This window comes from Bison bison, unplaced genomic scaffold (assembly GCF_000754665.1).
Source record: "Bison bison bison isolate TAMUID 2011002044 unplaced genomic scaffold, Bison_UMD1.0 scf7180017864043, whole genome shotgun sequence".
Classification (NCBI taxonomy): domain Eukaryota; kingdom Metazoa; phylum Chordata; class Mammalia; order Artiodactyla; family Bovidae; genus Bison; species Bison bison.
In genome coordinates this window covers 3,389,556-3,412,281 of record NW_011494615.1, presented here as the reverse complement: position 1 = coordinate 3,412,281, position 22,726 = coordinate 3,389,556, and the positions used below count along the sequence as shown (strand labels likewise).

The 22,726-nt window shown below is 48.7% G+C and overlaps 2 protein-coding genes across 3 annotated transcripts in view; both read left to right on the top strand.

Moving 5' to 3' along the window:
• Positions 1–6,289, top strand: part of OXSR1 (oxidative stress responsive 1) — an 88,815-nt gene extending 82,526 nt beyond the window's left edge. For both annotated transcript variants that reach the window (XM_010835503.1, XM_010835504.1), the window contains 3 exons: positions 524–592; positions 2,032–2,096; positions 2,486–6,289. In XM_010835503.1, the coding sequence (XP_010833805.1) occupies positions 524–592; positions 2,032–2,096; positions 2,486–2,560 (209 nt within the window). In that variant the 3' untranslated portion in view covers positions 2,561–6,289. The remainder of the gene's footprint in view (positions 1–523; positions 593–2,031; positions 2,097–2,485) is intronic.
• Positions 6,290–10,039: 3,750 nt separating this feature from the next.
• On the top strand, positions 10,040–18,196 carry SLC22A13 (solute carrier family 22 (organic anion/urate transporter), member 13). Its single transcript, XM_010835574.1, is given in 14 exon segments — positions 10,040–10,307; positions 10,310–10,373; positions 14,795–14,800; positions 14,988–15,128; positions 15,370–15,524; positions 15,754–15,919; positions 16,073–16,131; positions 16,134–16,192; positions 16,277–16,371; positions 16,580–16,656; positions 16,659–16,783; positions 16,960–17,078; positions 17,652–17,867; positions 18,058–18,196. Coding segments are annotated over 14 exon segments (1,689 nt in total).
• Positions 18,197–22,726: the final 4,530 nt, after the last annotated feature.

The window sequence follows — 22,726 nt, the reverse complement described above, 5'->3', positions numbered from 1 at the left end:
ATACTTGCCATCTGGTTGATTGATCCAGGTTCCGTCCTCTAGCTCGACCTCTGATAGTCCCTCAGTTGAGGTAATCCTGCTGCTGCTGCTAAGTCGCTTTAGTCATGTTCGACTCTGTGTGACCCCATAGACGGCAGCCCACCAGGCTCCCCATCCCTGGGATTCTCCAGGCAAGAACACTGGAGTGGGTTGCCATTTCCTTCTCCAATGCGTGAAAGTGGAAAGTGAAAGTGAAGTCGCTCAGTCATGCCCCACTCTTAGCGACCCCATGGACGGCAGCCCACCAGGGTCCTCCGTCCATGGGATTTTCCAGGCAAGAGTACTGGAGTGGGGTGCCATTGCCTTCTCCTTGAGGTAATCCTAGTGATAGGAAAAACCTTTGTGTGGAAGAAGGCCCCGCCGCCAGCACCTTGGATCTCTGGATTTGGCAGCTAGCTTTAGTCTGGCCGTGCCGGACCTGCTTTGAATTGGCAGGGACATGCATGTGCAGGAAAATGGAGCGCTTTCTTCTTTGTCTTTGCAGATACAGCAGAGGGTGTCTCTCAGGAACTCATTTCTGCCGGCCTCGTTGATGGAAGGGATTTAGTCATAGGTAACTACTTTGTGCTCTGCCCTTATGCCCTTGTCTCTCTGCCTATATCCTTAGGATCTAGAAAACCAGGCCTTGATTCTACTGAGTAGGTCGAATGATTCTAGGAATGGTTCTTGGCTTTGTTGAAATAGGAGGTATTGGGGATAGTTCCTTTTTTACAAAAAAGAAAAATCTCACTTCTGAATTTGCTTTGTTACCCCCGATGATAGTGAAAGTTTACCCAGGTCTCTGGGAGATCGTAGAAATGATGACAGAAGTCACAAGTTAGATAAGCTTGGCCATATCTAATCCATTTTGGGGGATGAACTCTCTCCTTGGGCAGCCAAGAGGTAAGAAAAAGTCATTATAGATTTACTCCTTAAAAAAAAGCAGGAAGTAAGAACAGGCACAGTCAGGCCACAGGTACATGTTTCTGAAGGAAAAGACTATGGTGTAGGACAAGTCAGCAGACGTGTAAAGGGCTAGATAGTAAATAGTTTAGGCCTTGTGAACCATGAACAGTCTCTGTCATTTTTTAAAAATCTATTTATTTTAATTGGAGGCTAATTACTTTACACTGTTGTAGTGGTTTTTGCCATACATTGACATGAATCAGCCATGGTGTACATGTGTTCCCCGTCCTCATCCCACTTCCCTCCCCATCCCATCCCTCAGGGTCATCCCAGTGCACCAGCCCTGAGCACCGTGTCTCATGCATCGAACCTGGACTGGCCATCCATTTCACATATGATAATATACATGTTTCAGTGCTATTCTCTCAAATCATCCCACCCTCGCTTTCTCCTTCAGAGTCCAAAAGTCTATTCTTTACATCTGTGTCTCTTTTGCTATCTCACATATAGGGTCATTGTTACCATCTTTCTAAATTCCATATATATGCATTAATATACTATATTGATGTTTTTCTTTATGACTTACTTCACTCTGTATAATAGGCTCCAGTTTCATCCACCTCATTAGAACTGATTCAAATGCATTCCGTTTAATAGCTGAGTAATACTCCATTGTGTATATGTGCCACAGCTTCTTATCCGCTCGTCTGCCGATGGGCATCTAGGTTGCTCCCGTGTCCTGGCTGTTATAAACAGTGCTGCACTGAACACTGGGGCACACGCGTCTCTGTCATTTTTATACATAGTTGGCTGATTGCTGTGCCAGGGCTTTCTGGCCCATGAATAGGCAAGTCCCACCTCTTTAACTGCAGTGTCGTTCCTTGGTTAATACAGCATCTTAAAGAAAGTTAATTTGACAATGGTAAGATTTATTTGTGCTACTTGAACTTGTATTTTAAAACACCTCTTGTTTAGGAAGCGATTTATCTTTCTGCTTACATTTTGATTGTATGTCGGAGATTATGAACTACTGTTTAAGTTGTTAACATATGGTTAAAATGTGATTTACGTAACTTCTGATTACTTTCTCTGTTTTTATGATTATAGTGGCAGCTAATTTGCAGAAGATTGTGGAAGAACCCCAGTCAAATCGATCCGTCACCTTCAAACTGGTATTCATCCCTTCCTTCTTGTTAAACTGTCTCACTTTTACACACCAGCAGCCTCTGCAGACCAGCTTCCGTATTCCCCGAGTGATGAGAACAATCAAGTCTGGTGATTGTTTAGCTTCCCCATGCCCTGGGCTGATGTCTCTCTTCATTGGGCTCCCTTCCCCTCTCCCTCCCAGGAAGCCTCCTACCCGAAGCCCTCAACTGTTTATTCTCGAAACAGATTGTCAGGCTGACTCCACCTTTGTACCTAGACTCCATCTGCCTCCTGTTTGTATCCCAGGGACCTTTCCCCAACTGCCCTCTCTCCTACAATCTCCATGTCTGTTTTAATTATTACCTGCAATTTTGTTTCTGAATAACCACAGCTTCTCATTTTGTTTGGTTCTTAGGCGTCTGGTGTCGAAGGCTCAGATATTCCTGATGATGGTAAACTAATAGGATTTGCCCAGCTCAGCATCAGCTAAAACACAGCCCTGGAAGAGGCAGCCGAAGGAGATTCCACACATGCGTGTCTCTGTTGCTTCTGTTGGCCTAAACCCACTACTGCCAAAGAACCCAGCAACAAACCTCCCAGCTAGGAGCTTTAGAGGTCTTTCTTTTATGTTTTTCCTGCCATCATCCCTGCTTTTTCCCACAGGGAAAGAAAAGTTGGATCACCAGTGGCCAGCATCCCTTTTAAAGAGTTCCGTTAGTAAACTTACTGCACGCGTCCCCTGTCTTCCTCCATCTAAGAAGTGGCCCGGGTGCCTCAAGGCCCAGGAGGGAGGTCTATCGGCTCATCTTGCCTTACTCCAGTGATGGCGCTGGGGGGAAAGTAGCAGCTCTATTGGGCTTCCTCATCCTGCTTGTTCTCCCACACCGGACGGGATGTGGGCATCTTGGGATATCTCTTTACCACTGAAGTAGCAATTAAAAGTTGATTGTTCAGCTGGAGCCCAGAGAATTTAGTTTAGTGATTTTTTTTTTTTTTTTTTTTGTATCTGATATGAATTCTAGCAACCTTCGTTAGGAAAAAGCACAGCCTCAGAAGGAGGCATCCTAAACTGTGTTTTGTTTTGTTGATGATGTTTCTAAGCGTTTTGCTGAAGCTGCTCTCAGGCACCCCTCTTCATTACTTGCTCCAGAAAGGGTTGCTCGCCTTAACTTCAGCTGGTGCAAAACATCTGACTGTAATCGAACTTCAGCCATCGGACCCTTCAAAGTGGAACTTCGGACTGTTTTTAGGGAAAAAAAATCACGTAACGGCTTATAAACGAGAGTTACCCCAGCAGTGGTGTTTTGAACAGGAAAAAATCATAACTCATATCAGTGTGGAAGTATTTATTTCAGCTCTTAAACAACTGAAGAAAAACTGCTCCTTGATCCTCCCATGAAAATCAATTTGCCCGGCTTCCGAGTCATGAGGAAATGCAAGGCTGAGATTTCTACAGCAATAAAGGAGACTTGCCCTAGGCCAAAGAGGCCTGCCTTCTGCCCCCTCTCCTGCACTGACCCTTAGGAGGGGGTCCACACTTCCGTGTGCTGAACCTGACCCAAGATGGAACGAGAAACCACATGTGCCGTGACTTTTAGGATTTATGCGTAGACAGTGTTCATTTGATTTTCTACAGAAATAATATAAATTATTCTTTAAGTTTAAAAAAGAGCACTCATAATGCAATATGTGAATCACCAGTGGGGTTGATTTTTTTTTTTTTTCCTATTGTTTCACAGTCAGCCTTTATCTAACTGCAGATTAGCCCTAACAAGTTTTACAAATGAAAGAGATCCTCAATCTGGCCTTAAAACAACACAAAAAAGATGGGCTTTGGCCCCATGGAAAGGGGAGAGCTGCCTCTTACAGAATCAGTCGATCCCTTTCCATCTTCGTTGGTCTGTGAATAACAAGATTGCTTTACCTAGTTTTTTCTTGGAGCACCTCTGAAAGCTTTCCCCACAACTGACTTGTTACAGTTTTAATTTCATTCTGAGTTCATAGTTTTAACCTTGGGCTTTCTTCACCAGCCCTGGATACAAAGGCATGTTGGGAAAGGGGTGGGTGTTGGAGAGGAAGGGAGGGGATGGTTTGGGATGAGAGGGTTGGGAGGAAAGTAGATCAGAGGATCAGATGCCAGAGTCCTGGCAGGATTGGTGAAAGGAGGGAGCCTGTTGAGCCTGGAGACGGAAGATTGATCAGCTTGATGGACAGATATTTAGCTTTTCTTTTTTCTTTTCTTAGAAGAGAGTTGAGGGGGAAAGGACAGGAAGGTAGGAATAAGTTTATGGAAAAGATGTAGTGTCCCATTTGGCACAAGACTAGGGGCTTACCTTAGAGTCTGTATTTTCATTTCAAGTAAGCCCTCATAGTCTGCTGATTTCTGAATCCAGAGGGTGGTGGCATCACTCTATTATAGGTTTCTTTTGGAGGTGATCAAAAAAGCCCAGGCTGGAAGTAAGCAGCAGCCCATCTCCTTGTTCAGTTTCTCCTGCTGGCCATTACCTGTGAGCTGCAGTGGGACAGGCATGACCTTTGAACTGAAGTGGGCTGGGGCTTTCTCTTTCTTTTCCATTCATCTTTTGCCCTGCTGGGAATTAGGAGCCAGACACCAAGCCCCAGGACAGTGTTACTTCTTCTGCATGATGTATGGTGGACTCCCTTTGCTGGCATGTGCAGTGATGCTGAAAAAAAGTGAGTGAACAGAAACTTCGCAGGTGAGACAGCACGTGACCTAGTGAGCAGTCTCGCTCCTTCCTGGGAGTGGTAGTCCAGGATACACCTCTCTCCCTACATCCCTAGGATCTCCTGGGTCCTAGGGTAGGGACTAATTTAGCACGAGGTAACATGTGCCAATGCTATTTGTAAAACGTTACGGTCTTTCTAAATGATTCATGGATTTGTTTGGGATATTTTGCTTAAGTTGTGAACCAAATCCTAGAGCCAGCTGACACTCTTAATAATCTGGAGAACAGAATAATGGTGTATCAATAAATGGAGGTTCCTCCTTATGACATATGCTAGATTATGGAAGATGTAAAATATTTGACTTCCCCTCCCCTTTTTTTTTTTGACTTTGTACTTTGCTGCATGTTTCATTCATTTTTAATCAATAAAGAATAAATTGTCTGTGGTGGTGTAAGGATGCTTCACTTTGGTGACTGTTGATGGGAGCAGCAGGAAGTGAAAAGGTGTATTAATAAACAACGTAAAGCCATTGTACAAACAGGGAAGCTGAAATCCCCAGAGAGAGCGATCTGCCCAGGGAAGTGTGTTAGGGTGGCGGAAGCAGCTCCTCTCAGTGACCTTTTCTGTTTACCTCTGCCCATGCTATTGGTGAGCTAAAACACCACATTCAAGTCCTTGGGAGTCCCTTTTGGAAAGTTCAGAGCCAGGCTGAACCTGTTCCCATTTCCAGCCCTTCTTCACCTGCTGGGTAAGTAACTCCTGCCCCAGAGGTGGTCTTTGAGCCTTGACAGGACTGCTTTGGGGTAGGTCCTGGTAACTCAGGGCTCAGGTCCTGGGACCTTGGGAGTTGATTGTATCATGGCTGATTGAATTTCCTTTTAAGGTAAACAGGTTGTGTGGAGACAGAGGAGGAGGTGCCGACTACTCAGAAGTGACCATGGTGTATGTGGGGGTCAGGGCAGGGGCAAGAGTAAACAAAGCCTCTCCACTTGCCCATCATCTTTAGCAAGATCAGGTCTTGTCCAGAAGCAGGGTTCCTCACCTCTGCCTACTCGGAGTAGCAGTGCTCAGCGCCACAGCTCATGGATTCCTCCTGTGGATCAGCTCATCTACCCTACGCATTTTGTGGGTTTGTTTTTTTAAAGTAGACTTTGATCTTTCAGAGTAGTTTAATTTCACAGAAAAATGGAGCAGAAAGTATACAGTGTTTCCATATACTCCCTGGCCCCACACAGGCGCAGCAACTTACATTGGCTCTTCATTATCACCCAAAGTCCATAGAATACCTTCGAGTTCACTTGCTGTTGTGTGTTTTATGGGTTTGGACAAATGGATGATGATATGTACCCATCATTATGATCTCACAGAGAATAGTCTCACTGTCCTACAAGTATACAGCCTTTTCAGAACAGGTTTTTTTCACACAGTTATATGCATTTAAGGCCTCTCCATGCCTTTCTGTGGCTTGATGGCTCATTTCTTTTCAGTGCTGACTAGTATTCCATGTCTGGATATACCACGGTTTATTAATCCATTCACTTGCTGTGTGCAGGTTTTGACAGTTATGAATAAAACTGCTCTAAGCACCTTTGTGCATGTTTTCATTAATATGCGTATATGAGTTTCAGCTCGGTTGAGGAAATACCAAGGAGCCGCCTGGCATATTTTATGGTAAAAGTAGTCTTTTTCTAGGAAACCACCTTCCATCCAAAGTGGCTCGGGCATTTTGCATTCCCACCAGTGACTGAGAGTTGCTTTTGGTGCATGTGCTCACAGGCACTCAATGTCATGGTTTTGGGTTTGGGCCGTTCCACTGGATGTGTAGTGGTGTCTCGCTTTCATTTCTAATTCCCTGATTACAGTGTGTTGAGTATCTATGCCCCTTTGCCATCTGTGAATACTCTTTGATGAGGTGTCTGTTAGGTTTTTTGCCCACTTTTTTTAAGATTTTTTTTTCATTTTTTTTAAGTCTTTATTGAATTTGTTACAATATAGCTTCTGTTTTATGTTTTGGATTTTTATGGCCTCAAGGCATGTGAGATCTTAACCTTCCTGACCAGGGATCAAACCCACACCCCCTGCATTGGAAGGCAAAGACTTAACCACTGGACCACCAGGGAAGTCCCTAAAGTACTTTTAAATAAAGGTATGTATATTTTTTTTAAGAATACCATTGCACACTTGAGAGACTATAGTATAAATATAACTTTCGTACTAGAAAACAAACTCACTTTATTGTGTCTAGGTATCCCAGCACCATTTGTTGAAGAGACCATCTTTACTCCATTGTATTGCCAGTGTTCTTTTGTCAAAGATCCGTTGAATCTGTTTTTTTCGGGGCTGTCTGTTCTGTTCTGCTGATCTATGTGTGTGATCTTTTTGCCAGTACCGCACAGTGAAGTCAGGTGTTCTCAGTCCTGCACCTCTGTTCTCAAATACTGTGTTGACTGTCCTCTGACCTCTCCACCCCGAGCCTCCAAGCAGTCTGTCGATTACAGTCAGATTTTCTTACTGTGGTACTGATTCCTGTGGAAGTCTGAGTTTGTGGATTTCTGCTCCGAGAAGTTGTCATTCTCTGTATTTAACTTTCTGGCTCCAATTTGAGGGTTAGCAATTTGCCCTGTGACCTCATCTCTGATGGATCTAAGAAGAATTATTGATTTTTCAGTTTGTCCAGCTTTCTACCTGCTAGAATAAAGTGACAGCTGCTAAGCTGTTTACATCCTGGACAAGAGACCAGAACTCCTACCACATGTTTTTATTTTACTAGAGTTGTTCTTAGCACTTCCCTGGTATGGATGTCCAGTGGCTAAAACTCTGAGCTCTAATGCAAGGGGCCCGGGTTCCATCCCTGGTCAGGCACCTAGATCCCACATGCTGCAACCAAAGCTCTTGTGTGCTGCAAGTAAGACCATGGCGCAGCCAAATAAATAAATATTCAGAGTCTCAAATTTGGAAGAGATTTGAGACACCCTCCAGTGCATCCCTATAGGTAATGTCTGGGGAGTACTTTCCCCTCCCACACCATATGTACAAACACCACCCTCTACCCCATGGGCAAATGATTGCCAGTGACTGTGTATCCATTCGAGTTACACTACTCCAGTGATCAGAAGAACACTCTTCTCTTTGGTCATAGCAGTGCCATTGACTGAAGACAGGTGCAAGGAGAGGAAGAGGAGAGAGACAGGCTGCAGATTTTCCCTTAAGGGCTGGAAGCAGTCCTGTCCTACTCCGCAGCCTCCCAGAAGACACTGAGGGTGGCCAGACTGCTGGAGATGCCAGAGAGCAGCACATGTGCTACCTGGGGGCTCATCCTCCCGGGTCAGCGAGACCACGGATCCCTGGGGCTACAGTGTTCCTGGGAGGACTCCCCAGCTGTGGGCTTTGAAGCATCGTGGGGAGCCTTTGGCAGATTGGTTGGTGTGGGAGAGGGGCAGGGTTAAGAGAACAAATAATCAAAAACTTAGAACTGGGGGAACTGGGAGTGCAGTGAAACCAATGGAGTTTGGAGACTTGTAGTTATATAACTGTGGAAGGTCTTTGGTTGAATCTCACTCTTATGTCAGAGCCTCCTCGTCATTTATCTGTCTCTAGTTTAGAATCCTACACTAGGAAATGGAACAATCCTTAGAGACCATCTAGTTCGAGCTTTTCTTTTACACAAATGCAGAAAATGAGGCCAGAGGGCTAGAAGGGGCAGACGGCAGATCACAGTGAATCACTGGTGGAGCCCAAACGCCTACCTCCTAACCCCAGTCCCTTTGGAGCCTTAGAGCTGAAAGAACCACAAAATCCTTTCCCTGATCAGAGAGAAGAGATGACTGAGCACAGGCTCCTCCTATCTCCACCTCAGTTTCCCCCATAAAGGCTGAGCCCTGAAGTGAATAGTGGCAGCTGGTAGCATCTGCTTTCTTGGCAATTCATTCAAGGCTGTGCTGAGGACAAGAACTTGCAAGAGAGCTAGGTGAGGAAGCAGAGGTGGGGCTGGCGACAATGGGGAGCCTGGTAGGGAGTTTAGGGTGGAGGAGGGGCCAGAGAGACGTGTCCTCTTGTGCAGGGTTGTGGACTCGCCTCTGCCCTCCAGCATCTGCCCTGCCTGGACCCTTCCTTCATTCGGACTGAATCACAGGCCGCAGGTATGGGCATGTGATAGCCAGGGCTACTCTGCACAACCTTACTGCCCCACATTCTCTTCACCCCTGCACCTCTGCTCATCTCTTTTCTTAAAATAATTTAAAGACTTTCCGAGGGCTACACAAACAGATGAATGTGAGTATGACACCCAAGCCTGTATTTTCCCCTAATGGTCTATTTCGCCCCATCATTCTGATCCTCCCATAATTAGATGCCTTCCAAGCCCAGGGTCTACCTGCAGTAAGACCCCCAGGGTACAAAAAAGATGGGGGTGTTCATCTGTGGGAGGTTCCTGTAAGAATCCTGACCTGCCACCTCCCACACTGTGCCCCATCCTAACCTCGACTCCAGCAAGGTCGTAGGAATGACCCCCAGATGGGGGCTCCCCAACCGGGGTGGGGCTTTGTCCTTCGGTGCTCACTGAGATTGCCTGGTGTGGTTGGGGCTACTCTGGGGCCACTTGCATTTGTTTCTTATTGTGGGAGGGTTTTAATGGTTTCTTCCTTGATTAGATAGAGATGGGGATGCATGTGTTAGCTGTCCTGCTGAAGGGAAAGGCATGTATGCCCTTGGTGGGTCTCCTGGCTTTAACACTACCCTTGGGTTGACTGGTGGTGCATACCACCACGTGCTAGGGACCCTGCAGGAGACAGTAAGGTCAGGGTCATGAGACCAGGTTGGTTGGACTCTTGGCCGAGTTAACATGCAGTCTGGGTCCTTGCTGCTCTACTGACAAGTACAGTAGCAACTGCCCTGTAGCATTGAAATGACTCTCAGAATTTGGATTCTTTCACAATGGGAGGGGTTTGCACTGGTGTGAATTGTAGAGGATGTTGCAGCTAGGAGTGTGGTCCTTGTACACCATGTAATATCTGACTAGAGCTCGCTGCTGCATGCTAGGCCTGAGAAGTTCCTCTGGTATTGCCTTCTCACGGAGTCCGTCAAACATCCTCAGATCCTCCAAGCCAGAGTGGACTGTTTTTTCATCATATTCTGTCATTCCTAGACCTGAGCTCAGGAGCAGAGGTGTGACAGGTGGAGCCACACAGGGCTGGATTAAACATTAATGCAGCTGCCACCATTACCCCAAGCGAGCTGCAAAGCTAGCTGGTAGCCCCAGCTAAGGAGCTGGTGACCAGTGACCATGGCTCCCTTTGCCCAGGTCTTGGCTGAACTGGGCAGCTTTGGTCACTTCCACGTGCAGCTGCTGATACTGCTGAGTGTGCCCAGCTTCCTGACCGCCTTCTACATGTTCACCCAGGTCTTCATGGTCCTGGACGAGGCCCACTATTGTTCAGTGGCCTGTGTCAGGAACCAGACTCTGAACCTGAGCACGGCTGAGCAGCTGGCCCTGAGCTTGCCCCTGGAGGCTGCAGGCAGTCCCAAGCCCTGCCTCATGTTCCAGTTGCCCCCGATGGTGCCAGCCTGGAGTACGTCCTCAGCCACAGCTTCAGTGAGACACAGCTTTGCGAGGCTGGGTCTATCCCGAAGGCAGGCCCTTGTCTGTAGAGAATGAGGTAAGGCCATGCGTCAGTCTGACTTTCTAAGTGTTTTGAGTCAGTCAGCTGCTCTGCCTGCCACTCTGCCCTCAGTCTCAGGTGTGACTGCCTCTGAAGCTGCCCCTTCGCCCCAGGCCTGAATGACCATTGTCATGCCTGTTTTGCTTTCTGTCCTCTGCCTGTCAGCCCATCTAACTCTCCATCCATTCCCTTTGTCTGGAATATTTGTCCATCTGTCCATTCATCTCTCTGTTTTTATCTGTCCCTTCGCATGTCTGCCCCATGGCCTTCTTTCCTGCCACTCCTGTCCAGCTGTTCTCATGCCTTTCTCTGTCCAAGGTTTGCATCTGCCTTCCCATTTGCCTTTGTCTTTCAGCCACCCGCTGTGTGTCTGCCCACCTACCTGTCTTCTTATTTAACTAATCTTGCAGTCCTACCCCTTCCCTGCCCACTCGTCTACCTTCCTGCTTGCTTGCCTTGGACTCCCTGCCTTCAGCCTTTCTCTCTAAATCTCTTCCTGCCTGCCTGCCTGCCTGCCTCTGAGATGCTGGAGGCCATGCGGAACTCTAGGACTTGTCCTGCACATACCTGAGCAATTGCTTGTGCTAACTCTGTTCTCAGGAGGGGCCCCAGCAGAACAGTAGAAAGACTTTCCCACTCCAGCCACCTCAGAGCAAGAAGGGTTGCTTCCCAGACAGTAGGGCGGAGCACAGAATAGGGAGATGACTTGACAGGGGCAGCACGCATGCTTCACAGTGGACCCGGGACTCTCGTTCAGGGCACCCAGCAGCCTGAGGGTATGTCCTCCTGCCTTCTTCCTGATCCTCCCGCTCAGTCTACCCACAGCGGGAGTAGGTCACCTTGAACTCTGCTAGCCCTGGATCTAGCCCAGCCTGGGTTTGTCTGATCCTCAGTGCCCCTTCCTTCATCTCCCCGGTGTAGATGGTAGATCTGATCTTCATCATCCTTAAGACGCTGTGTCTACCTCTCCAGGTGCTCATAAACTCGCTGCCCATATAGCCAAGTGTCACCATCCTTATAGCTCAGACAGACTTCCAGAGTGCTCAGAGCCAACCCTAGCTCTTGTTCACAGCCTTTGCTGGACTGTTCATGGAATTATTATCCAACCAACAGCTCCTGAGTTCTCAATATGTGAGGCACAGTCAGAACAGAGGCACCCTGTTCACCTCTGAGAAGACCTGGACTCCTAGTACAGGGACAAAGGCTCAATAAACTCTGAGGCTAGAATTTGCTTCTTCCTGGGGAGAGAATGGGCAGGCAGCTCCCTGAAGCAGTTGGTGTGTGAGCTGGGTGCCCAGGGACCAGAAGAAGGTTAATAGGGAAAAGGAGAAAGCCTTTGTAGGCAGAGAATAGAAAAAGAAAGGCCTGGTAACAGGAAGAAAGTGATGGGTCAGGAGCTTGGTTTGCCTGGGCCAGGGGTGGGCAGGTTTTATGGGACGAAAGGGATGTTCTCAAGGACTAAGGGCCTCTCTCTCCTCTCTCCTCTTTGCTGATCCTGGTGTTGGACCTTGGCCCTCTGGCCCTTCCCTGACATGCTTCCACGGACCCACCCTCCCAAGGACTGCAACTCCCACGTGAATGTATGCTTTTGGTACTTTGTGCCCCGAAATACTTGACAACCCCAAACTGGGTTCCAGAGTGGAGCTACCTTGTGTGAGGTGTCCATCCTGGCTTCCAGTCTACAAGCAGGGGTAGAAGCTACACTACAAGCTACGCTGACTCTGGGGGCTTATCTGACCTGATATCCCAAGTTTCATTTATAACCAGCAGCTTCACATGCAAAGTGAAATACAGATAATCCAGATTTGAGAAGAAAAAAAAAAATACATTTCCTTATAAGCTGTGTGCTCGTGAATGACAGAGTACATTTCTCCTCAGCCTACCTGTCCAACGTTTCCTGGGTGCCCATCCTTGGTAAAAGAGAAAATGACTCCCAGCCCTGTCCACACAAACCTCTGAACACAGAGGTCACTGGACCATCAGTGAATAGCAAAAACAGTATGGTCTGTCCTGGAACCACAGAAGGAAGGCGTGCAGAGCAGAGAGAATAGCCATTTCTAGGGTCTGGAGCATGAAAGCGCCTGGCCTGTGTGAGCAATGCTCACATACAAAGAGGACTGGGAAAAGACAAGAGCCAACTCTTAAAGAGTCTCCGATACCAGTGCTAAGGAATTGGGACTTTCTTCCAGTGGGAGCCATTGATGGTTTGGAAGAGTGGAAGTGAGACTTCCACTGTTGTGATGGGTTGTGCTCCAAGAAATGGAGTGGGATTCTGCAGTCCACCGTGGCAGGCCCCAGACAGAACTGTCCACCGTAGACATTAGGGCTGGGGAGGTTAACACCTGGTGTCCCAAGTTGGAGCCCTGTTCATCTCTTTTCCATCTGCAACATGACACCAGCACATGAACTGGGGTTGGTCTTGGCACCTCTCCAAGCCTCTCTCTTCTGCGAAACAGAGGGAATAATAAGCCTACATGGGAGTTAGATAATTTGATAAGATAGGATTAATGAATGGTGTCCACGGAGCAGAGGAGGCAGCCTTGGTGGAGTCCCATGGCTTGGCACTCACGTCTTCAGAGCATGAAGGCCCCTTGTATCCGAGATGCCTATGTCACCAGCTGTATGCTTCATGGGCCTCACAAAGCTGTGTTAGTACAGCCTCAGCTGAACTGACTTAGCTCAGCCACTTTGCTACCTATATTGTACGTGTTAATTCCTTTTATCCTATCCGGTGGTACTAAGGAATCTGTTTCATCTTCATTTGTACATGGGAAACCCAAGACAGCAGCAGATCAGCTAACAAAGTCACACAGAATGACTCAGCAGACCTTTATTCATAAATTTTTATTTTAAACAATATCTAACTACGAGGCAATCTGTGGTGGCTGGACAAAAAAGCAAACAGGATAGAACTGGGCGGAACAACAAGTTCCAAGTACCCGGTCCTGCCACACTTCATTCTCGGGAGCAATCCATTCATCATTTGATGATCACTTAAAGCTCTTACAGAATTAACAGTTGTCCTTCAGGACAGATGTAGGAGCAAAATACTATCTCCTGAACTGGTTAATTTTGGGCTAAAGATTAGGTAACTCATGGAGATTGGCTTCTCAGCTAACTGAAGGTATTGATTGGTTCCTTCTTCCATTCATTCACGCATCCTTTCACTCAGGAAACATTACCTTAGCTTTCCCTTAGTTTCACTCCCTGCCCAGGGCAGCGAAGATGTCTGAACTCACTGCCATCCAGCTGTCCAACTCGAGGACCTAGGACTAGCTGCTGAACCTATATATAGTAAGTCAAGGATTGTTGCTAGAATTACATGAGATGATGCGTGTGAAATATTTGGCATAGTACCCAATCCAGAGTAAGCACTCAGCAAGCATTAATATTGTGAAGTTGTGTCCGTGAGCTCTGGAGGAGACCTCACCTGTCATGATCCCCCTGCGCACACTTGAGGATGGAGCTGAGAGGTGTGCAGGGGGCACAGAACTTCCTTGAGGGGCACACAGACGGGTCAGTCACATGCACTGTTGTGTGTGCGCATGCAGTGGACGTGTGTGCAAATGTGTATGGACACCCATGCGTTCTTCACATGGATTTCCAATCTGTCTGTCAGGTTCTGTGAGTCTCCATGTGGGCTGTCTCTCCTCCCATCGCCATGTGTGTATGTGTGTACAGGCTTCATGTTCCTGCATCCTAATCTCTTTCCTCAGGGGATGTGTGAGGGCTTCTTAGGATTCTGATTGCCTGAGAATGATGGGAGTTTCAGGGGGGTTTTTCAGTTCGTTGGGAAAAGTCTAAAAGGCCCAAGCAGGTCACAGGGGTGCTGTGGTTACAGGGAAAAAGCCCCATTTGTCAGGAAGAAGCAGTTAGTGACCGTCAGGGGTTCCCAAACCGTGCATCCATGGTGGGTCAATAATTTTATATGGTATCTCCAGGCCAAAAAACATACCTGGAAGTTTCATCTAATAAGTAATTTGATCCAAACAACTTAAGAAGAGGGACTTCCCTGGCGGTCCAGTGGTTAAGACTCTGCACTTCCAATTTGATCCTTGGTTGAAGAACTAAGATGCCTCATGCCATGCAGTGGGGTTAAAAAAAAAAAAACCACCAACAGCAAAAATAGAAACAAAAATTAAGAATTTATATACTAACAACTCAGTGGCTGTTTAAAAAAAAAATACACAAATCAAAAGAAAACATTTAAATTTCATCCTCAAGTCAGTACAGTTACTTCCTAATAGGATATATTGGGAACCACATTTCGCAGTCCTTGAACCCTGTGAGTTTCACATGGTTTTTGCTTTTCCCACAGCACTTGCCAAAAACACAACGTCACACAGATCACTGAAAAGAATTGCGTGAACCATCTGGAGCTGGTAGTTTGATATGAAACAGATGTTGACTGTCACTGTATTTCCTCTTACACTTCTAAGTATTGTGTCGTGCACTCTGAGTTCACAAAGCTGGTGCCCTGGGGTACCTTGATACACAGTTTGGGAACCTGCCCCACTTCTGTCCTGAGAGGTTTGTCATGCATGGGCTAGCTGATAAAAGGACTTGCCTTAGCTACCCCTGAGCTCACATCTGCCTGTGTCTACCTCATTTTAACATGGTCTATGGTCAGAAGCATCTGATGGAAACCTCCCAGTCGGTGTATGTGGCTGGGCTCCTCATTGGGGCGCTCATCTTCGGGCCCCTCTGCAACTGGTAAGGACCTTGACCAGTTCCCCCGACCCAGCATGCTCTTGGATTCCTGGCCCAGGGTCTAGTTCTCCCCAGGGCCCCTCTCACCAGTCTCCACGTAAGGCCCTGTCCACCTGCAATGGGACTCCCAGCTGGGGCCATGCACCCTCCCACAGACAGAGCGCCCAGGAAAGGGCTTGGAGCTGGGTCTCCCTCTTTCCCCTTAGACAGATTCACTCCTCGACCTGCCCCTTTGCAACCCCAGGATTGGCCACAAGGCCACTCTCCTGGTGCAGCTGCTTCTCTTCTCCATCCTTGGCATGAGCACAGCCTTCGTGCCCAGCTTTGAGCTCTACATGGTCCTGTGCTTTTCTGTGGCCACAGCTGTCACTGGATATACCTTCAGCAATGTCACCCTATGTGAGTATCTGGGCCCTGAAGCCAGCAGCTGCAGAGCAAGGCCATGGGGCCTGTGTGGCCACACTCCCACACTGCCTGGGGGGCCCAGTCAGCTCCGTGCACCTAATGTGATGGCACTGGCACGCCCTGAACTGGACCAGGACCATAGACCCTGACCTGGTGGCATTTCATGATGGCAAGAAGTGATAGGGTGGGGTCCAGCCCAGCCTCAGCCTCTGCCTGCTTCCAGTTACAGAGTGGGTGGGGCCCTCGTGGAGGATCCAGGCTGTGGTCCTGGCACAGCGCACCTTCTCCCTGGGGCAGATGGCTCTTGCAGGACTTGCCTACGGCGTCCAGAACTGGAGACTCTTCCAGATTGCTGTCACTGCACCTGTCTTTCTGCTCTTCTGCTTCTGGTGAGGAGATATTTCCCAGGCAAACTACCTCTTGGCTGGTGGTACATGCAGAGAGGTGTCTGGAGAGGGAGGCTGTGAGGCCTGTGGGGTGTGTGCGTGCTAAGACAGCGGGGAAGTTCAGGCCCCAAGGTCACAGCTATTCCTGACCCACAGGGCCCTGCCAGAATCTGTACGGTGGCTCCTTACCTGGAGGAAGGGAGAGGAGGCCAAACAGTGATCCAGAAAGTGGCCTTGGTCAACAGCCGCAAACTCCCCTCCAAGATCCTGAGCCAGGTACTTGCAGCACTGGGCCAGCCCTGCCTGATGAGACCACACAGACCGGCCTGCCTGGCCCCTCACTCTGCACATCCCTCCCAGCTGGCCCCAGAGAAGACCAGCCCCGCAGGGAATGCCCTAGATCTGTTCCAACACCCCCAGCTCCGGAAAGAGACCCTGATTCTCTTCTACATCTGGTGAGTGGACTCAGGGCCCACAGCCCTCCCTGAGGCCTAAACTAAAGGGCTGCCATGTCTCTGGGGGAGGTGGCTGTCTGGGTACCACTGGGTCTCTTGCTGGCTGTGCTTCTGTCTCCTGTTGTGACTCCTGGCCAAGGCAGTCTCTCTTTCTGAGTGTGATGGGGTCTCATCCCCTGGCACTGAGAGAGACTCTTGAACTCTGCAGGTTTATGGACAGCCTGGTGTTCTATGGTCTGGGCCTCAAGGTGGGGCACTTTGGCCTGAATATCTACCTGACACAGTTAACTTTGGAGCAGTCGAGGTGCCTGCCTGCTACTGAAGCATCTTTATAATGGAATGGGTGGGCCGCAGGTAGAGTCAGTTGGGGACCCTGGTTCTGGGTGGCCTCACGTGTATCACCATCATCTTCGTCCCAGCAGATACCAGGGCCTCTGCCCACACCCCCTCTGCTACCAAGACCCTTTATTTCCTTTTCAGGAGTGAGGGCTTCTCTGGGGCTTGGGTGCACAAGGGGTGAGGAGTTTGGGAGGGCAGGGACAGGGCCCAGGAGGTGGGCTGGCCACTCTCCCTGTGGCTGACGGGCAGCCTCCACCAGATCTGCCTGTGGTGGTCACTGTGCTGGCTCTGGTGGGGAAGTTTGCCTTGGCGGCTGGATTTACCATCTTCTACGTGGACTCTGCTGAGCTCTTCCCCACTGTCATCAGGTAAGGGCAGCGGGTGCAACCCTGGCTCCTCTGCTCCCGAGACCCTCATTTTGACCATCCCTCCTCTGCCCTCCCTGGTGTTCCCCACAGAACTTACAGGACTGGCTCTGGGGCAGCAGGGCTGGATGCGGTCCAGGGCTGGATGCGGTCAGGGGAGTGCAGAGGAGGGCAGTGGAGAGCAGATACACCAGGGGCCATAGCCTGGCCTTGTCAGGACTAAATACGGTGTGAGTCCAGGTTTGATGAATGGCTCAGAAGGAAGTCTGCAGTGGGAGTGGGGGGTGGTCAGGAGGTGAAGCCTTTGATCAGAGACTGGATAGCAGGAATGCAGCCGGCAAACAGAAGGCCTGGAGGTGGGGGAAGCAGGCCACATTGTAGGACGAGGAGAAGTGCAGGTTGATGGGGCGGGAAGGCTGGGTGGGCTTGAGGAAGCCTGGGGACCGTGCATGTCTGGGGACACCAGATGAGACATGGGGGCTTCCCAAGGACGTCAGCTGGGGTGGAACTGTGGGAGGAGCTGGGGTAGACCCAGGGGAGGCCGGGTCCACTCAGCTTCTGCTGGCCTTCCCACAGGCAGACGGGCATGGGGATGGTGGGCATCTTTTCAAGGATCAGGGGCATCCTCATGCCACTCATGATCCTGCTGGGCGAGTATCGTGCGTCCCTCTTCGTGCTCATCTATGGCAGCCTCCCCATTGGGGCTGGCTTACTCTGTGCCCTGCTGACAGAGACACGTGGCCAGACCTTGAAGGACACCATCGATGACCTGGAGCAAGAATCCTGACCACAGTGAGGTGCTTGCTCTCTCTGAAGCCCAGGACCTCGTATCAGTGGCCCCTCTTCCAGAAGGCCAGGTCTCTACTTTACCACTGTCCATTGTTGCAGAGGGAGCCCTCATGATTCCCATACTTTGGGGAGGAGGTGGCGAGGAATGGAAACAGTTCCTAGATAGCCAATGATGACCTTCTGCTTCCTCCAGCTCTCTGAAGGCAGTGCTTTCAGAAAAGGATTTGGAGGCCTTGGGAAGTATTTCCAGCCCAGGGGTAGCCTTTAGAGCAGCACTTAGCTCTGTAACTGTGTCTCCAAAGCTAGACCCGCAGCAGCAGAGAGCTGCCTAAACACTCCCCTGTAAATAGCTGGACCTGTGAGCACCACCAGCCTTGCTAGTGGAGGCAGTACCCTGTGAGCTGGCCCCAGAGCCAGCCACCCACTGCCTGGCCCAATCTCAGAAGCATCCTAGGTGGGCCTTCCTCCTTTCAAAACCATGCTCATCCCCAAAACCCCACCCCGAGTACCCTGTTCTGAATTAGAGTCTTGGGTGTGTCTTGGGTTTAACTTGTTCTCTGACACTCTTTGGGGATATGGCTCCTCAGATCCCCTCCATCTGGGATTCCCCCTGTCCTGAAAACACAGTCAAGCCCAGAACAGGACAGCCAGTATGGCCTCTCCCAACCCTTGAAATCATGGACCCATCCAGGCAGGTGGACAAAGGGAAGTTTGCAGTTCCTCCAGTGGCTGGACCAGGCCTGAATGGATAAGGTGGGACCCACAAGACATTTGATCTGCTGAGAGGAGACTGATTTAGTCAGAATCAAAGCTTCAGGGTTGTCTTCTCTTCAGAGATTCTCCTTCACCTGCCGTTCACTCAGGACCAGTGGCGGGGAGAGGCAGGACATGTCCCTCTCTAGGCCCCCCTTTCCTTTCATCCTCTGCTGCTCTGGCTCTTGCAGGACCCGTGCAGGGTAAGGGAAGGGGGCAGAAGGCTTCTTACTTGGTGGCCACTAGTGTTGGTTCTTTTGGGACTTGCAGTGAGCAATCATCAGTCAGTGGCCCTGGGAGGCTCCTAAAATTAGGCTTTCTTCACGAATATTCAGGGGTTCTCAGTGATCACCCCAGGACCTCTGCGTTGCTCCTTAGTATGAACAAAGTGCTGGCAAATGACTCCTTGGAACCCTACTTCATCTCCTGCCCCTCCCTGTGGACCCCCACATTGTATCTCTTGGGCTGGCCTCCCTTACAAGACAGTCCAACTAGCACAATCATAGCAGCACATTAGCCCAACTGTCCGCCTTCTTTCTGCTTGCACCCCAAGAGCTGGTTACAGCTAGAGAGCATCATACTGGCGGCTCTCTTCTCTGAATCCACGGTCAGCAGTACTTCCTGAGTCTTTAGCAGCACCTTGTATTCCTACCAGCTTTTCAAGTCAGCTTGTTTTCCGATTCTCACTGGTGGCTATTTCTCAGGTCCACTCTGCTTGTCTCCCTTCCTCTTACCCCCTACCAGATAGCTTCTCATACTCCTCTCAGAGAAAGAAAAGGCCATCCTATGGCCACTCCTCAAATTTCCCAACAAGAAAACTTTAACCTATAATCCCTCCTCCCCTGGGTGGGGATCTGGGAGCAGCTGAGCGGAGCGTCTGTCCCTCCCTTGACTTTCCTCTCCATTCTTTCTCCTTAGGCCTGGGGATTGGGGGTGAGCAAGTGGTGCCTGGAAGGATGGGAGGATTTCCCACAATGGAGGTGGAGCCATCATGGGGAAGGCAGGTGCTCTGGGTGTTGGGCACAGCCTGCATGAAGGCATGGGGCTGGCTCATGTGGAGATTTTCCCAGTCTGCCTTGCCCCTTCTGTTCCTAGGGCCTATGGCCAGGTGTGCCCCAGTGGTAGAATGCTGCTCCCCCTCATCCTACCCAACCCCAGGACCTCCCCACCTCATTGTGACACTGCTCCCTGGACACCATGGAACTCAAGGGTTCTGCTTCCAAGGGTCCGGCTGGGCCTGGATTGTGGTCAGGTGGGCCCTGGCTTTAGCTTATGGTCCTGTCTCTAGCGAGGAAGGGCTGGGAGGGTGTGAAGGGTTTCGATTATGATGACACCCAGGAATTGTGGGGCCACATTCTCAGTATAGATATTGACAGGAGCCTGCCGGACCCTGTTCAACTGTGGGAAGTCTGTGGAAGAAGACTGCCCTCCCAAGAAGCGTGAGTTCTAAGATGTGGCATCTGGCCATTTCCTGCCCTCAGAAAGGGGGCTGCTCCTGGCCGTACCTCCCTGTCCCAGGCCTCAGTTTCCTCTTTTTATATTGGGAACCAGTTGCTGGGGCCTGTCCACTTGGTTGGGGACCTTTGGGAACAAATGCTTCAGGTTCTTGCAGACTGTCAGGCCCCTGTTGGGCATTCAGGTGATGCTCGGGGGACACTGAAGGGTACTCTACCAGAGAAGCTGGCTTCAGGCCCCAAACTAAATCTTTGTGAGCAAAACAAAAGTTCTCTCCATCCCTCCCTCCTTCACTCCCTTCTTTCCCTCCCTCCCTAGGAAGTCTCCTCTATTGTGTGACACCCTCTCCAACCTTACACACATACACACTCTGCTAGTTTCCTGTTGCTGTTGTGACAGATTACCACAAACTTACTGGCTTTCAAGAACACAGAAGTATTATAGTCTTGCAGGTCAGAAGGCCAAAATAGGCCTCACTTGGCTAAAATTAGGTGTCACACGGCTGTATTCCTTTCTGGAGGCTCTAGTGGGGAATGTAGTTCCTTGCCTTTTCCAGCCTCTTGAGACTGCCCACAATTCCTTGGCTACTGGTCCCTTGTATCTACAAATCCAGCAATGGCTGGTCAAATCTGGAGAGATATAACTGAAGTGTATTCATTTTCACTGCTGTATTGTATGCCATTAGAGAAATATACCACAGTTTATCCCTTCCTCTCTTGATGGGGTTTCTGGGCTCTTTTCCCCACCTCCCGTATTTGGAATGTATTATCATGAATATTTTGATACTCTTCTTGGATCATGTGTACAAATGTTTACCCAGAATATACAAGTGGGAATAGAATTGCTGGGTCATAAGTGTGAGGTTGGGTCTTCCCTGGTGGCTCTGCAGTCAAGAATCTGCCTGCCAATATAGGAGACACAGGAGACACAGGTGTGATCCCTGGGTGGGGAAGATCCCCTGGAGGAGGAAACAGCAACCCATTCCAGTATTCTTGCTGGGAAATCCCATGGACAGAGGAATCTGGAGGGCTACAGTCCATGGGGTCACAAAGAGTTGGACACAACACACACACACTCAAGGTGTGAGGATATTCAGCTCTATGAGACAATGCCAAATTGTTTTCCAAAATGGAACCATGAATACTCCTGCCTGAAATGTATGAAAAATGGATATTGAGTATTGTCAGACTTCTTAAATTTTCTCAAGCAAAGTGTAAATTGTGGTCTTGATCTGCATTTCCCTTATTATTAAAGAGATTGAGCATCTCTTCATATGTTTGTTTATATTTTCTCTTATTGAAAAGCCCATTCATGTCTTTTGGCCATTTTTATATTGTCTTATTATTGATTTGTGGCCTCTTTACACATTCTTGATCCTTTTTATCCCCCGACTGATGCATGTTTGTTATATATTCTCCCAGTTGTGTGGTTTTTTACTTTACAATGTTCATTTTTGAGTAGTCAAATTTATAATTTAAAGGTTTTTAAAAATTATGTTATTTATTTAGTTTTGGCTCTGCTGGGTCTCTGTTGCTACATACGAGCTTTCTATAGTTGTGCAGAATGGGGGCTACTCTCTAATTGCAGTGTATGGGATTCTCATTTTGGTGGCTTCTCTTATGGAGCACAGGCTCTAGGCACATGGCCTTCAGTAGTTGCAGCCCAGGGGCTCATTAGTTGTGGCCCAAGGGCTGGCAACCCACTCCAGTGTTCTTGCCTGGAGAATCCCAGGGATGGGGGAGCCTGGTGGGCTGCCGTCTATGGGGTCGCACAGAGTCGGACACGACTGAAGTGACTTAGCAGCAGCAGCAGCAGCAAGAGCTATCAGGTATATTTGCTTGTTGTTGCTCTTCAGTCACTAAGTCGTGAGAAATTTAAGAAGCAATTCCATTTACCATTGCATCAAAAAGAATAAAATATCTAGGAATAAACCTACCTACAGAGGATGAGATGGCTGGATGGCATCACTGACTCAATGGACGTGAGTCTGAGTGAACTCCGGGAGTTGGTGATGGACAGGGAGGCCTGGCGTGCTGCGATTCATGGGGTCGCAAAGAGTCGGATACGACTGACTGAACTGAACTGAACTGAAGGAGACAAAAGACCTGTATTCTGAAAACTATAAGATGCTGATGAAAAAAATCGAAGAAGACATAAACAGATGGAAAGATATACCATGTTCATGGATTGGAAGAAACAGTATTGTCAAAAATGAGTATACTACCCAAGGCAAACTACAGATTCAATATAATCCCTATCAAATTACCAATGGCATTTTTCACAGAACTAGAACAAAAATACTCAAAATTTGTATGGAGACACAAGAGACCCCACCAAATAGCCAAAGCAATCTTGAAAATGAAAAGTGGAGCTAGAGGAATAAGGCTTCCTGATTTCAGACTGTACTACCAAGCTACAGTCATCAAAACAGTATGATACTGGTACAAAAATAGCAATATAAATCAATGGAACAGGATGGAAAACTCAGGAATAAATGTGTGTGTGTGTGTGTGTGTGTGTGTGTGTGTATATAAAGGACTCCATCTAGTTAGTTCACATATCCATTACCTACCTATTTATTTATTATGATTTTTGGTGAGAAATTTATGTTCTGCTATCTTAGCAGATTTCAATTATGCAGTGTAGTGTTATCC